Source organism: Panthera leo, chromosome C2, assembly GCF_018350215.1.
Source record: "Panthera leo isolate Ple1 chromosome C2, P.leo_Ple1_pat1.1, whole genome shotgun sequence".
NCBI lineage: Eukaryota > Metazoa > Chordata > Mammalia > Carnivora > Felidae > Panthera > Panthera leo.
In genome coordinates, this window is record NC_056687.1 from 46159605 (window position 1) to 46171489 (window position 11885).

Below are 11885 nucleotides of genomic sequence, written 5' to 3' on the forward strand. Positions count from 1 at the left end.
AAGAAGTATAAGTCATAGCTTAACTCAAATGTCTCAATTCTAATAAGAAAACTTTGTATAGATAAATGAAAAAAAAAGCTATGTAGGGGTGCCTGAGTGGCTCAGTTAGTTGTGTTCGACTTTGGTTCAGGTCATGATCTCACAGATTGTGAGTTTGAGCCCCACGTCGGGCTCTGTGCTAACAGCTTAGAGCCTGCTTCAAATTCTGTGTCTCCTTCTCTCTCTGCCCCTCCCCACTCTCAAAAATAAACATGAAAAAAATTTTTTAATAAAAAAAGGGGGGGTGCCTGAGTGGCTCAGTCGGTTAAGGGTCCAACTTCGGCTCAGGTCATGATCTTGTGGTTCATGAGTTCAAGCCCCATGTCGGGCTCTGTGCTGACAGCTCAGAGCCTGGAGCCTGCTTTAGAGTCTGTCTCCCTCTCTCTCTCTGCTCCTCTCCTACTCACGCTCCGTCTCTCTAAAATGAATGAAGGTTAAAATTTTTAAAATAAATTTTAAAAAAGAGAAAAAAAGCCATGTAGACAAGCAACTCTAGATTGTGTTATGTATATAAGAAATGCTTGAGGATTCAGAAAGTGAAAATCAGTGTGGTCTAGGGCATTTAGTTAAAACTTAACATTAAGCAGCATTATATGTAAACTGTACATAAAGAAGGAAAGGATTTAGATATCTGGGCAAAAATCAACAGGAATGAGGGCATGGACAGAGTCAGTTTTTATGGAAATGAGTGTAATACGGGGAACAGGGATGAGAGAGGTGACAATACATGGATATTTATTTCTTTAGATATCCAAAGTAATTTTCCTTAAAGATGATAGTCTTCTTAATTCTTAGTAATCTTCATACTATTCCTAATATATAAATTTAACATATCTTTTGTATGCTATTTTCAAATATTTACTCAACTGGAAGAATATATGAAAACTTCTTGCTCAGTTAAAAAAATGTGTATATATGAAAATTGATTTAAAATTTTAAGGATCTTTCATACAAAAATTGACATCAATGTACCAAATATGGGTACATTATATTTGTACACTATTCATGCATGAATCCATAAAGACAAACCTTTTCCACTGTAAGAATTCTCCTTGGAATTATAAAAATATTCTTGGGAATCCAGAGTTTCAGAGTTGAGGTTATAAAGCTGACATTTTAGAGGAAGGAATATCCCCTAGAGATTTGTGTGCCTGTGTCCAGAGATAGTAACAGAAGTTTGCAGAAGCTCCTCTCTTTGTTGTAAAAATTAAAATGTGAAAGGAAAATTAGACACACTCTAATTAGAATTTTATGTTTCCAGAATTCCTATCTCAACAGAGAAGGTGGATATGATTGAGGATAACCACTCCTTGACAACTGAGTTTATCCTCATAGGATTTACAGATCACCCAGAATTGAAGAGCCTACTCTTTGTGGTGTTTCTTACTATCTATCTGATCACTATGGTGGGGAATCTTGGCCTGGTGGCATTGATTTTTACAGAGTGTCGTCTTCACACACCAATGTACATCTTTCTGGGCAACCTAGCTCTAATGGATTCCTGTTGTTCTTGTGCCATTACCCCAAAGATGTTAGAGAACTTCTTTTCTAAGGACAGAATGATTTCCCTTTATGAATGCATGGCACAATTTTATTTTCTCTGCCTTGCTGAAACTACAGACTGCTTTCTTTTGGCAGCAATGGCCTACGACCGCTATGTGGCCATTTACAGCCCACTACAGTATCACACCATGATGTCAAAGAAACTCTGCATTCAGATGACCACAGGGGCCTACATAGCTGGAAACTTGCATTCTTTGATTCATATAGGGTTTCTCTTTAGGTTAACTTTCTGTGGGTCTCATCAAATTAATCACTTTTTTTGTGATGTTCTTCCATTATACAGACTGTCTTGTGTTGACCCTTCTATCAATGAATTGATGATATTTATCTTTTCAGGGTCAATTCAAGTCTTCTCTATTATCATAGTTATAATCTCTTATCTCTGCATCCTCTTCACGATTTTCAAAATGAAGTCCAAAGAAGGAAGAGGCAAAGCTTTATCTACTTGTGCATCCCACTTTCTCTCTGTCTCAATATTCTATGGTTCTCTTCTTTTTGTGTACATTCGACCAAATTCAGTTAAAGAAGAGGATAAAGATATACCTGTTGCTATTTTTTATACTCTAGTAATTCCTTTATTAAACCCCTTTATCTATAGTCTAAGAAATAAGGAAGTATTAAATGTTATGAAAAAAATTATGAAGAAAGTTTTATAACATTCTGAAAAAAATTTCATCCCCTGTGGAAAATTAACTTAAATTTGATAAAATGTTTTCCAAAATATGGAATATTGAGAAAGTAGAAAATGATCACTTTGTATATAAAATATTAAATTACTAAAACATGATAGTGTATAAGTCAAATAAATAAGTTCAGTAAGGAGAATTTCTGCTACAATGTATTTTGAAATCTAAGCGACTAGCTCCCAGCAGGAATGAACTAAATAATTATTCTTGAGGTCATAAACTGTGTCACAATGAAATTATTTAAACTATTAACTAATTGTTTCAAAGTGTAATGAGTTACAATTTTCTACAAATACTAGGAATAGAAGTCAGTATATATAAAGATTGCCTCCATTTGGAATTGACAAATTTTTGGAACCTCAAAGCATAATCTTACAAACTCTGGCACATTCCAAGTTCTCAAGAATTAATCCCTTCTTAACACCACCTGTCAGAAGTAAACTGGATATACTTGATTCTCAATTTTGAGTTTATTCAAGAGATTATGTTTGAATATTAATTCACACGGAATACCTATTTTCAAATCAAGAATATTTTCATCTTTAGTGTTTGTCAATTTTACTCTCAAGTTCTCTGAAATAAAGTATCTGTTTACTGATTATTTATCAATCTATAGTTGAAATAGATGCTATTTATTCTGAAATCCCTATGGATTTGGATATTTTCATGCCGTTTGATTAGGCATGCATCAAAAGTAAAGTGAAATTCTGAATACATGAAACTAAATGATTTTTTTTCTCTCTGATATTATTACTTGTCTTGTTATTAGCAATTACACCAACCTGTACTGATTCCAATGTAAATTACTGACATATTCACGGCATTAACAAAAATTTGGAGATGCTGTAAAGCATAAATTAGGCAGAAAATAGTGAAAATTCTAAATACCTAAATACCTGAACAAAAAAGATTTACTGATCACTTATATATGCAAATATGAAAGAAAAAATAATTTACTGAGAACCTACTATCTGCTAGGCACAAAGCTAGACCTTTCATATATATTGGTTAGACATGATTTTTCATGTTTTTTTGCTCAGTAAAAATCTCATACTTTGAAACTGAGTAGCTTGCTCAAGTTCATCCAAGTCATTCAGATCAAGCTAGAATTTGTATCAATGCTGCTTGGGAGTTCAGAAAATGGAGATCCCTGTAGCTTTGTGTACTGAGTTCTTATGTAGTATCAAAAGTAAAATGTGCCCTAAAAATGATTTTAAAAATGATATTTGGAGGAAAAAAGGAATAAGTATGACCACAGCCGATGTTTATAGAAATAAGTGTGGCCTTGGGAATAGAGGATAAAGGAGGTGAACCATGGAGAGAGTAAGAAAGTTGTTGTTCAGAGCTGTTCCTGAATATGGGAAATAAAGGTGGAAGTGTATCAGGTTATTGAGAATCTTATATGCCACCCAAAGGAATCTGAATTTATCTCAGAGGCATCAGACAGCAAATTTTTCCTAGAACAGGGTAATATGATTGTATCTTTCAGAAAACTAATTTGGCAATTGAATGGAATGAAGCTGGACACAATAAGACTCACTGTAATGATTCATATATTAGACAATGAGAGCTGAAACTGAATAAAAGTAGAGGAGTGTACAGATATTAGCAACATTTTAAAGAAAAAATAGGCAATTGTAACTACTACTGGGTAATAAAATAAAAGCCTATATTCTTCCTGTGAATATCAACCTAGTCATAACTGATTTCCTTTCACTAATACTTAGTAAGGTGCCTGACACATTTGGCCATTCACTAACCATTTCCTTTAATATATTTTAATATAATTAAGTTAATATGTAATAGGTTTGTTATTTTTATTTTTGAATTAATCAATCAATAATAATAAACACATAAACAAAGCTCTATAGGGTCCTAAACTCTTTTTAAGAGTATAAAGGAAATCCAGATACCTGAGTTAGATGAATATTGCTCCTTTTATCCACTCCCTACTTTAGAGGATATTTTTAATTGTCAGACTCACATACATTGATTCCCTCTCCCTTTCCTAGGGGTACCACAAGTTTTGTTATGTATTTCTGTACCATCCACCCCCAACTCTTAGTAACACTGAATCCTAGAGGTCTGTTAAGGGAAGAGTACATGACGTATTTGGGGGCCAATGAAACAAAAGAGGTAATTTTGTAGAAGTTTCTGGAATACGTGGTTCCTTTATTTTAAAACAGATCCACAAAAAAGGTAGTCTTCCTTCCTCTGAATGTCATGCTGTGTGGATATGAAATCTGGCACAGTCTACATCCATTTTGCCATCAAGGGAGAAACCAGCCTAGAGATGAAGTCAACACACACAAGAGCACATAGCTGAGGGAATCACATAGAAACAAACCCAGAGTCACTGGAATTAACCATCCCTTCTGGTTTCAAAATTTAATAGACCTTCTAACTGTTAAACTTGTTTGGGAAAAATGCTTTTATTGCAGCTGAATAAATATTAACTAATACATTCATGTCTCTTGCCTCATCTTTCATTTTATACTTGATTTTAAATTAATTCTCAGACATTCTTTTAGCTTATAAATAACTTTTCACCAGTATCCGTTTAACTATTTGGTGTTTTGTTACATATTTTACTTTTATTTCTATATTTTAATTTCCTATAACCCCACTGAAAAAATGGGGGACACAGAAACTGCACAATTTGTCCACAGAAATATTAATTTGGAGTTCAGGGATCAAATACAGGCTATCTAGCTCCAGAATCCATGTTCCTAACCACTAAGTCACATTGTACACAGCTCAGAGAAGTAAAAGTAGCAAGAGAGGAAAACATTCAAGAAACTAAGCTGTAAAGTGGGCAGAGATTCAAGAAAATGTGAATCAGTGACATTTTCCTTTAAATTTATTTTGAAATATTTCAAACCTACAGAAAAGTTGAGAGAATGCTCATGAATTTTTTTAAACCAAGATTATTAATTAACATTTTACCATATTGCCTGGTAATCCATCTATAAATGTGTACATATATATATTTAATTCACATATGTATATATACATATATATGATGACACTATGACAGTTTACCCACATATCCTTCAACATATATCTCAAAAGAACAAAGACATTTCCTACATTGTCATATCATTACTATCCTCAAGAAATTTAACATCACCTAATACAATGTTCACATTAAAATTTTTCCCATTTTTCCCAAATTGTCCTTGATAGCAATTTATTTTTTCATCAGGAATTCAATTAAATGTCACTATTTACTTTGGTTATTATTCTATAGCTTCTTGTAATCTAGAAGAAACTTCTGGGTTTTTTCCTTTCATGACATTTAAGATTTTTTAAAATATTTGCATCAGACATCATGTAAAATATCCCACAATCTCTATTTTTGTGACATTTCCTCATGACTAATTTAAATTAAATAGTTCAGCAACACCAGATGTGCTGGTTTTTTTTCCTTCTCGCATCACGAGACCTATAACATCAGTTTGTCTTGTTAACTGATTACTTCATTCAAGGCAGTATTCATCAGCTCTTTCTAGGATAAAGATAACTGATTTCCTTGCTTTTAAAATCTAATCTGTAGGGTGATATATTGATACCATGTGCATTTCTTGTTCCCTAATAATTTTTCATCAATGGTTTTAGCATCCAATGACAATAATTATTTGAATCAATTATTATAACTGGAGACAGAAAAATGGTGATTGTTTTTCCTTCAAGTGTTATCTGGCTTCATTCTGAGAAACAAAAACTTTACCTCAAAGTCTTTTTTTTTTTTATTTATTTATTTTTGTTTATTTATTATTTTGAGAGAGAGAAAGAGCAGGAAGGGCAAAGAGAATCCCAAGCAGTCTCCGTACTGTCAGCCTGGAGCCCAATGCAGGCTCAATCTCATTACTGCAAAATCACAACATGAGCCAAGATCAAGAGTCAGACACTTAACTGACTGAGCCACCCAGGCGCACCTACCTCAAAGACTTTTTAATAAGTTTTTAAAAAGTTTTTGAACAGTTTTGGATTTATAGAAAATAATAAAGACAGTATAGAGAATTCCATATATCACACACCCATTTTCCCACATCATTAATATCCTACATTAGTATGGTACCTTTGTTATTATTAACGAGCCAATATTGATACATTATGAGGAAGTGAAATTCATATTTTATTCAGATTTCCATAGTTTAATCCTGTGTTTTTCTGCTCCAGAATCCCATTCAGCATATCACTTTATATTTGGTCATTATGTCTCTTTAGGTCTCTCTTAGGATATGTTATCTGCGACAGTTTCTTAGACATTCCTTGCTTTTGATGTCCTTTGTAAGTTTTGAGGAGTACTAATCAGGCATTCTGTAGAATGTCCCTCAATTGGGATTCTTCTGATGTTTTTCTCATGACTAAACTGCGGTGATAGCTTTTTAGGAGAAAGACCACAGAGAAAAATTGTCATTTTAATCATATCCTATCAGTGGCAAATACTATCCTCATAACTTATATAACTTTTGATGTTGACCTTGACCATCTGGCTAAAGTAGTGTTTGCCAGGTTTCTTCCTGGTAAAGTCGCTCTTTCTCCACCTTCTCTTACTGTGTTCTTTGTCAGCAAGTCACTATCCCCAGCCCACAACTAAAGAGAGAAAAGAAATGGTCCAGCTCCCTGGGGCAAAGTATCTATATAAACTGGAATTCTTCTGCACAGATTTGTCTATTCACTTTATTTATTTATTTGTTTATTTATTTATTTGTTCAATCATCTATTTACATCAGTATGTAATTAATGGATTAATGGATATTTATTTTATACTTTGATATAATTAAGTACTACTTTGATATAAATAAGTACTACTTTATTAATTAAGTACTACTTTACTGCTCAAATCATTCTAGCTTTGGCCATTAGGAGATGTTTCTGGTGGCTCCTGTGTCCCTTTGACATGCACCATGACCGCGTATGCAGGGTGGGGTTTTTTTTTGTTTGTTGTTTAGCCTTTTTCTTTTTTCTTTTCTTTTCTTTTTCTTTTTTTTAACTTTCTGGCATTACAGGATGCTCCAAGTTCATCCTGTAGACTTATTTCCTGCCCTCGTCACTGAATCTGCTATATCTCCAAGGAGCTATAGTTCCTTTGACTGAATAATGGTATTTGAAACCAAGATCTGGGCCGTAGGTATGCTAATTGTTTCTGCAATGTCATTGCTCCTAGGCCCTGATAGCTAGCAGAGAGAGGATGTGTGTGTGTGTGTTCCTCTCATTCCATATTCTTGCCAGCAATTGGTTGGGTTTATTTATTTTTTTTAATTTTATCCATTCTTTTAGGTATGGCATTATTGTTTTAATTTGTAGTTCCCTAATGACAAATAATTTGGAGCAGCTTTTCATATGTTTATTTGCCATCTGTATTTCTTCTCTGGTAAAGTGCTTGTGCAGACCTTTTGCCCAATTTTTATTGGATTGCTTGTTTGCTATTTGATTTTTTATCAACAAATTGGAGCTCTTTATACAAGTCTTTCATCAGAAATGTGTTTTCCTGGTACTCCCGCATGCATATGCTGACATTTAGTGTTGTCTTTATTTCTCTCAGGCTCTGCATATCTCCTCATTCTTTTTTTTCTGCATCCTTTGGATTGCATACTCTCTGTTGATATAACTTCAAAACTACTGATTCTTCCATCAGTTTAAATCTACAGTTGAGCTTCCAAAGTGAATTTTTTATTTCAGTTGTACTTTTCAATTACAGAATTTCCATTTAATTGTTTTTTACACTTTGTGTCTCTTTATTGACAGTCTCTATTTCACATAACATGGCATTCATGCTTTCCTTTACTTAAAGTAAATATTTACTTCCTTTAGTTCTGTGAAAATATTTATCATGATTATTTTTAAGGGTTTTTTTTCTATTAAATCCAATATATGGGGGCGCCTCGGTGGCTCTGTCGGTTAAGCGTCCAACTTTGGCTTAGGTCATGATCTCATGGTCCATGAGTTCGAGACCCGCGTCGGGCTCTGTGCTAACAGCTCAGGGCCTGGAGCCTGCTTCAGATTCTGTGTCTCCCTCTCTCTCTGCCCCTCCCCCGCTCATGCTCTCTCTCTCTCTCTCTCTCTCTCTCTCTCTGTCAAAAATAAATAAACATTAAAAAAAATCCAATATATGATTGCTCTCATGGGCAGTTTGTGTTGCCTGCTAATTTCTGGTGTATGGGTCACATATTTTGCCTGTCTCATGACTTTTTTGGTTGGGAACTGGGCATTTAAGATAATATAGTTTAGAACTCTGGATGTTCATTCATCCTTAGGTTTTGTTATATCCTTGTTTATTTGTTTAGTGACTTGGTCGATGTGTGTGTGTGTGTGTGTGTGCGCGCGTGCATGCATACGAAGTCCATTTCCTCTGCAGTGTAAAGCCTTTGTTGTTGCTCTCCAGAGGATGCAACATGCTCACAGTCACTTGGGATGACCATGATTTTAGCAGAGGTCTTTTCATCTCTTTTCATCTCTTTCTTTGATCATATCCCACTGTTAGGCCCCACTAACTCCCAGCAATAGCATGAACTCTCTTTTTTTTTAATGCTATGGGGAATAAGTTGTTCCGCATTCATAAGCGATTAAATTTGGGTCCCTTTGAAGCATGGTTTTTGAGGATAACATTTGAGGCTTGTTCTAACTTGAGGCAGGCTCCTCCCCACTTTCTCCCACCCTGCATCTTTCCAGGCAAACCAGCTGGCCTGAAGTTTCACCAATGATTCCACCAATCTATTAATCTCCTTTTGCCATAAAGTCACTTTTGTTGGGGACACTTTTGACGTCTCTGTTCCTAAGGCCTTTCTTCCCTTTTGGGTAAAATCTCTAAGACTCAACTCCTAGACATGGGAGTAGTGATAGTGACCCACTTCTCTCCATGTGATACCCCAGCTTTAAGAGTGGGTCACTGGCAGTGTGGGGGGTGGGGAGGGCACCCAGGTGGCTAAGTCAGTTAAGTGTCTGACTTGGCTCAGGTCATAATCTCATGGCTATTGAGTTTGAGCCCCATGTCAGGCTCTGTGCTGACAGTTCAGAGCCTGGAGCCTTCTTCGGGTTCTGTGTCTCTCTCTCCCTCTCTCTGCCCCTTCTCCACTTGCACTCTGTCTCTCTCTCTCTTAAAAATAAACATTAAAAAAAAAAAAAGAAAAAAGCATGGGTCACCAGGTAGGCACAGCAAGCAGCCTCTGATCTCAGCTTGCTCCTTCCAGTCTGGAACAACTGCCTTACAACTGAGCTTGGTCCCAAGGTGATCAGGGCCTGGTATTTTTGTTATGCCACACCTAGGGTAGAGTCTCTACCTTACGAGTGTGGACTGGGTGGAAGAAGGGATCCACAAACTCGATCACACTCACCTAGAATTTAATCTCCACAACACATAGCTGGAAGGAGGTGAGAAAGGCTGTAGGCCTGGCCCTTGTGGGAGGTAATATAGTCTACTACCGGTGGGTGGGAGAGATATAAGGAGGGAGTTCTGTGTCCTTGGCTGCACCTGAGTGAATTGGACCTTTTGTCAGACCGAGCTGGGAAGGCACAGGCAGAGAGCAGGTTATGATTCAAAGGCTGTAGATTCTCACTGTTCTTACCAAGTTTTAATATATTTTCTTGAATGAATGTTTTTTTCACTTGCTGCATGCTCTTAGCACAATTTCCACAGATCTCTTTTTCTTTCTCTTTCAGAGGGCATACATGCCCACAGCCAGGAATATCATCCACTTGGTGCCAAAAAACCAGTGGGCAGTGGGAGGGATGCTGGCACCATTAGCCTACCCAGACTGCTGTTGCCTGAAATCAGAGTGGCCACAGTTCCAGGTTCAAGCTCATGAGGTGATGTGAGGTGGGAGCAATCCCTGGCCTTGGAGTCAGGGGCCCTAGGACAGAGTAGAAGAGCTATGGACTTGCTGGTTGTCTCAGGTGAGCCTTGGGTCCACACATTTCAGTTTTCACAGGTTAATGTGGGCACAGAGCCCAAACCACAAACCTCTCATGGCCACTGATGAGAACAGGTGTACAGAGCAAAGCAGCAATGGGCGTCATGTTGATGTCCATCAGCATCTTATTGTCCATGTCAGGCAACCTGATGTTGCCATACTTCACCTCATGCTGGTTTCATCATAGTGCAGGATCAGCAGCATCTACAGAAGGCCCAGGCAGATGCCGAATGGAAGCAAGCATGCCACCTGAGCTGGCTGCCAGCACGTTCTTGAGCATGTCCAGGCGGTAGTAGAGGCGCTCTTCCTCCTCCTGTTTATACTTGGGGTACACATCTGCCAGTTCGTCCACCAGAGCTCCAAGCCTGTCATAGACCCTCAGCTGGTCCTCATCACCCAGCAGCCCTGCAAACCGCTACCCGGTATATCAGTGGCACCACCTCTATGGTCCAACCCCACTGGAGCACTTGGGTGGTCACCCCATTTTCCAGAGATTTTTTTAAATGTTTGTTTATTTTTGAAGGAGAGAGTGAGAGAGAGAGAGAGAGAGAGAGAGCATGAATGGGGGAGGAGCAGAGAGAGGGGGAGACACAGAATCCAAAGTGGGCTCCAGGCTCTGAGCTGTCAGCACAGAGCCTGACGTGGGGCTTGAACTCACAAGCTGGTGAGATCATGACCTGAGCCAAAGTCAGACGCTTAACCAACTGAGCCACCCAGGTTCCCCTCCAGAGATTTTTAAATCGTGTTTTTTAATATATAATTTTCACCATTTATTCTTCTTTTGAGGAACTGGGCCATGAAACTTATGCTGCCATTCTGAAGTGGACCTTGGCTGTAGTTTTTTCAAAAATGTTCTTCATCAAGTCAAGAATTTCCCTTCTAGCCCTAGTTTGCAGACTAGTTTTTAACTCTATTCTAGTTCTCCTCTAAGCCTTCCCTGTATGTAAATCCAGGCTGTCACTTATTAACTGTGGCATATTGAGCAAGCTAATCCTTGCTCTTAGTTCTAAGTGTGTATTCATTAAATACTTCATATATTTATTCAAGATCACTTTATCCCCCCAAAACTTCAGTTTTTAATGAATAAATATCAATCCCCACAACCACTTTCAACTCTTTTATCTATGCTTATGTTAAACATATCCATATTTTAAAATCATATGTATATGTTGCCATTTGTTGACTTTTCAGCTTTAAAAATTATTAAATTCATACATTCAAATATGAGAATTTCCATACTTAATTCTTCACATCCCTAACCCTTTCAATACAGCTATATTAGAATTATTATTTTATCAATATTCGTATGACTGCATAAATTTTGTTCATAGGAAAAACACATAAAGGTACTATGATGATGTTTCCTTTCTTACACAAAATTTTCCTTCCTAATAATCACTTTGGTTTTTATCTTTGATTAATATTTTTATCACTAATTCAGATGCAAGATTTTCTAGATGCCAAATAACCTATCAATTCCAGGTTATTCTTGCCCATGTTTCACCCAGGGCCCCTGCCCTTCTTCCCCAGTCTGTACTGGTTGTTCTCTGGGACTGTGGTTAGTGACCATGAAACCTAAGGGAGGGGAGCATGGTGGGTGGGATACATAGGTCTTTAAACTTTGATATGTTTTCTGCGGTGAACTCAAAAAGTAAAAGTAAGAAGTACAGTTTCAGGTGGG

At 36.9% G+C, this 11885-nt stretch overlaps 1 protein-coding gene across 1 annotated transcript; it reads left to right on the forward strand.

The window, feature by feature from the left end:
• The first annotated feature begins 1328 nt into the window (after positions 1–1328).
• On the forward strand, positions 1329–2258 carry LOC122230396 (olfactory receptor 5K3-like). Its single transcript, XM_042956189.1, has one exon. It carries the CDS (start codon positions 1329–1331, stop codon positions 2256–2258), a length of 930 nt encoding a protein of 309 aa, XP_042812123.1.
• Positions 2259–11885: the final 9627 nt, after the last annotated feature.

Coding starts and splice junctions, on each gene's coding strand:
- LOC122230396 (XM_042956189.1), top strand. CDS start 1,329: ATGATTGAGGATAACCACTCCTTGACAACTGAGTTTATCCTCATAGGA.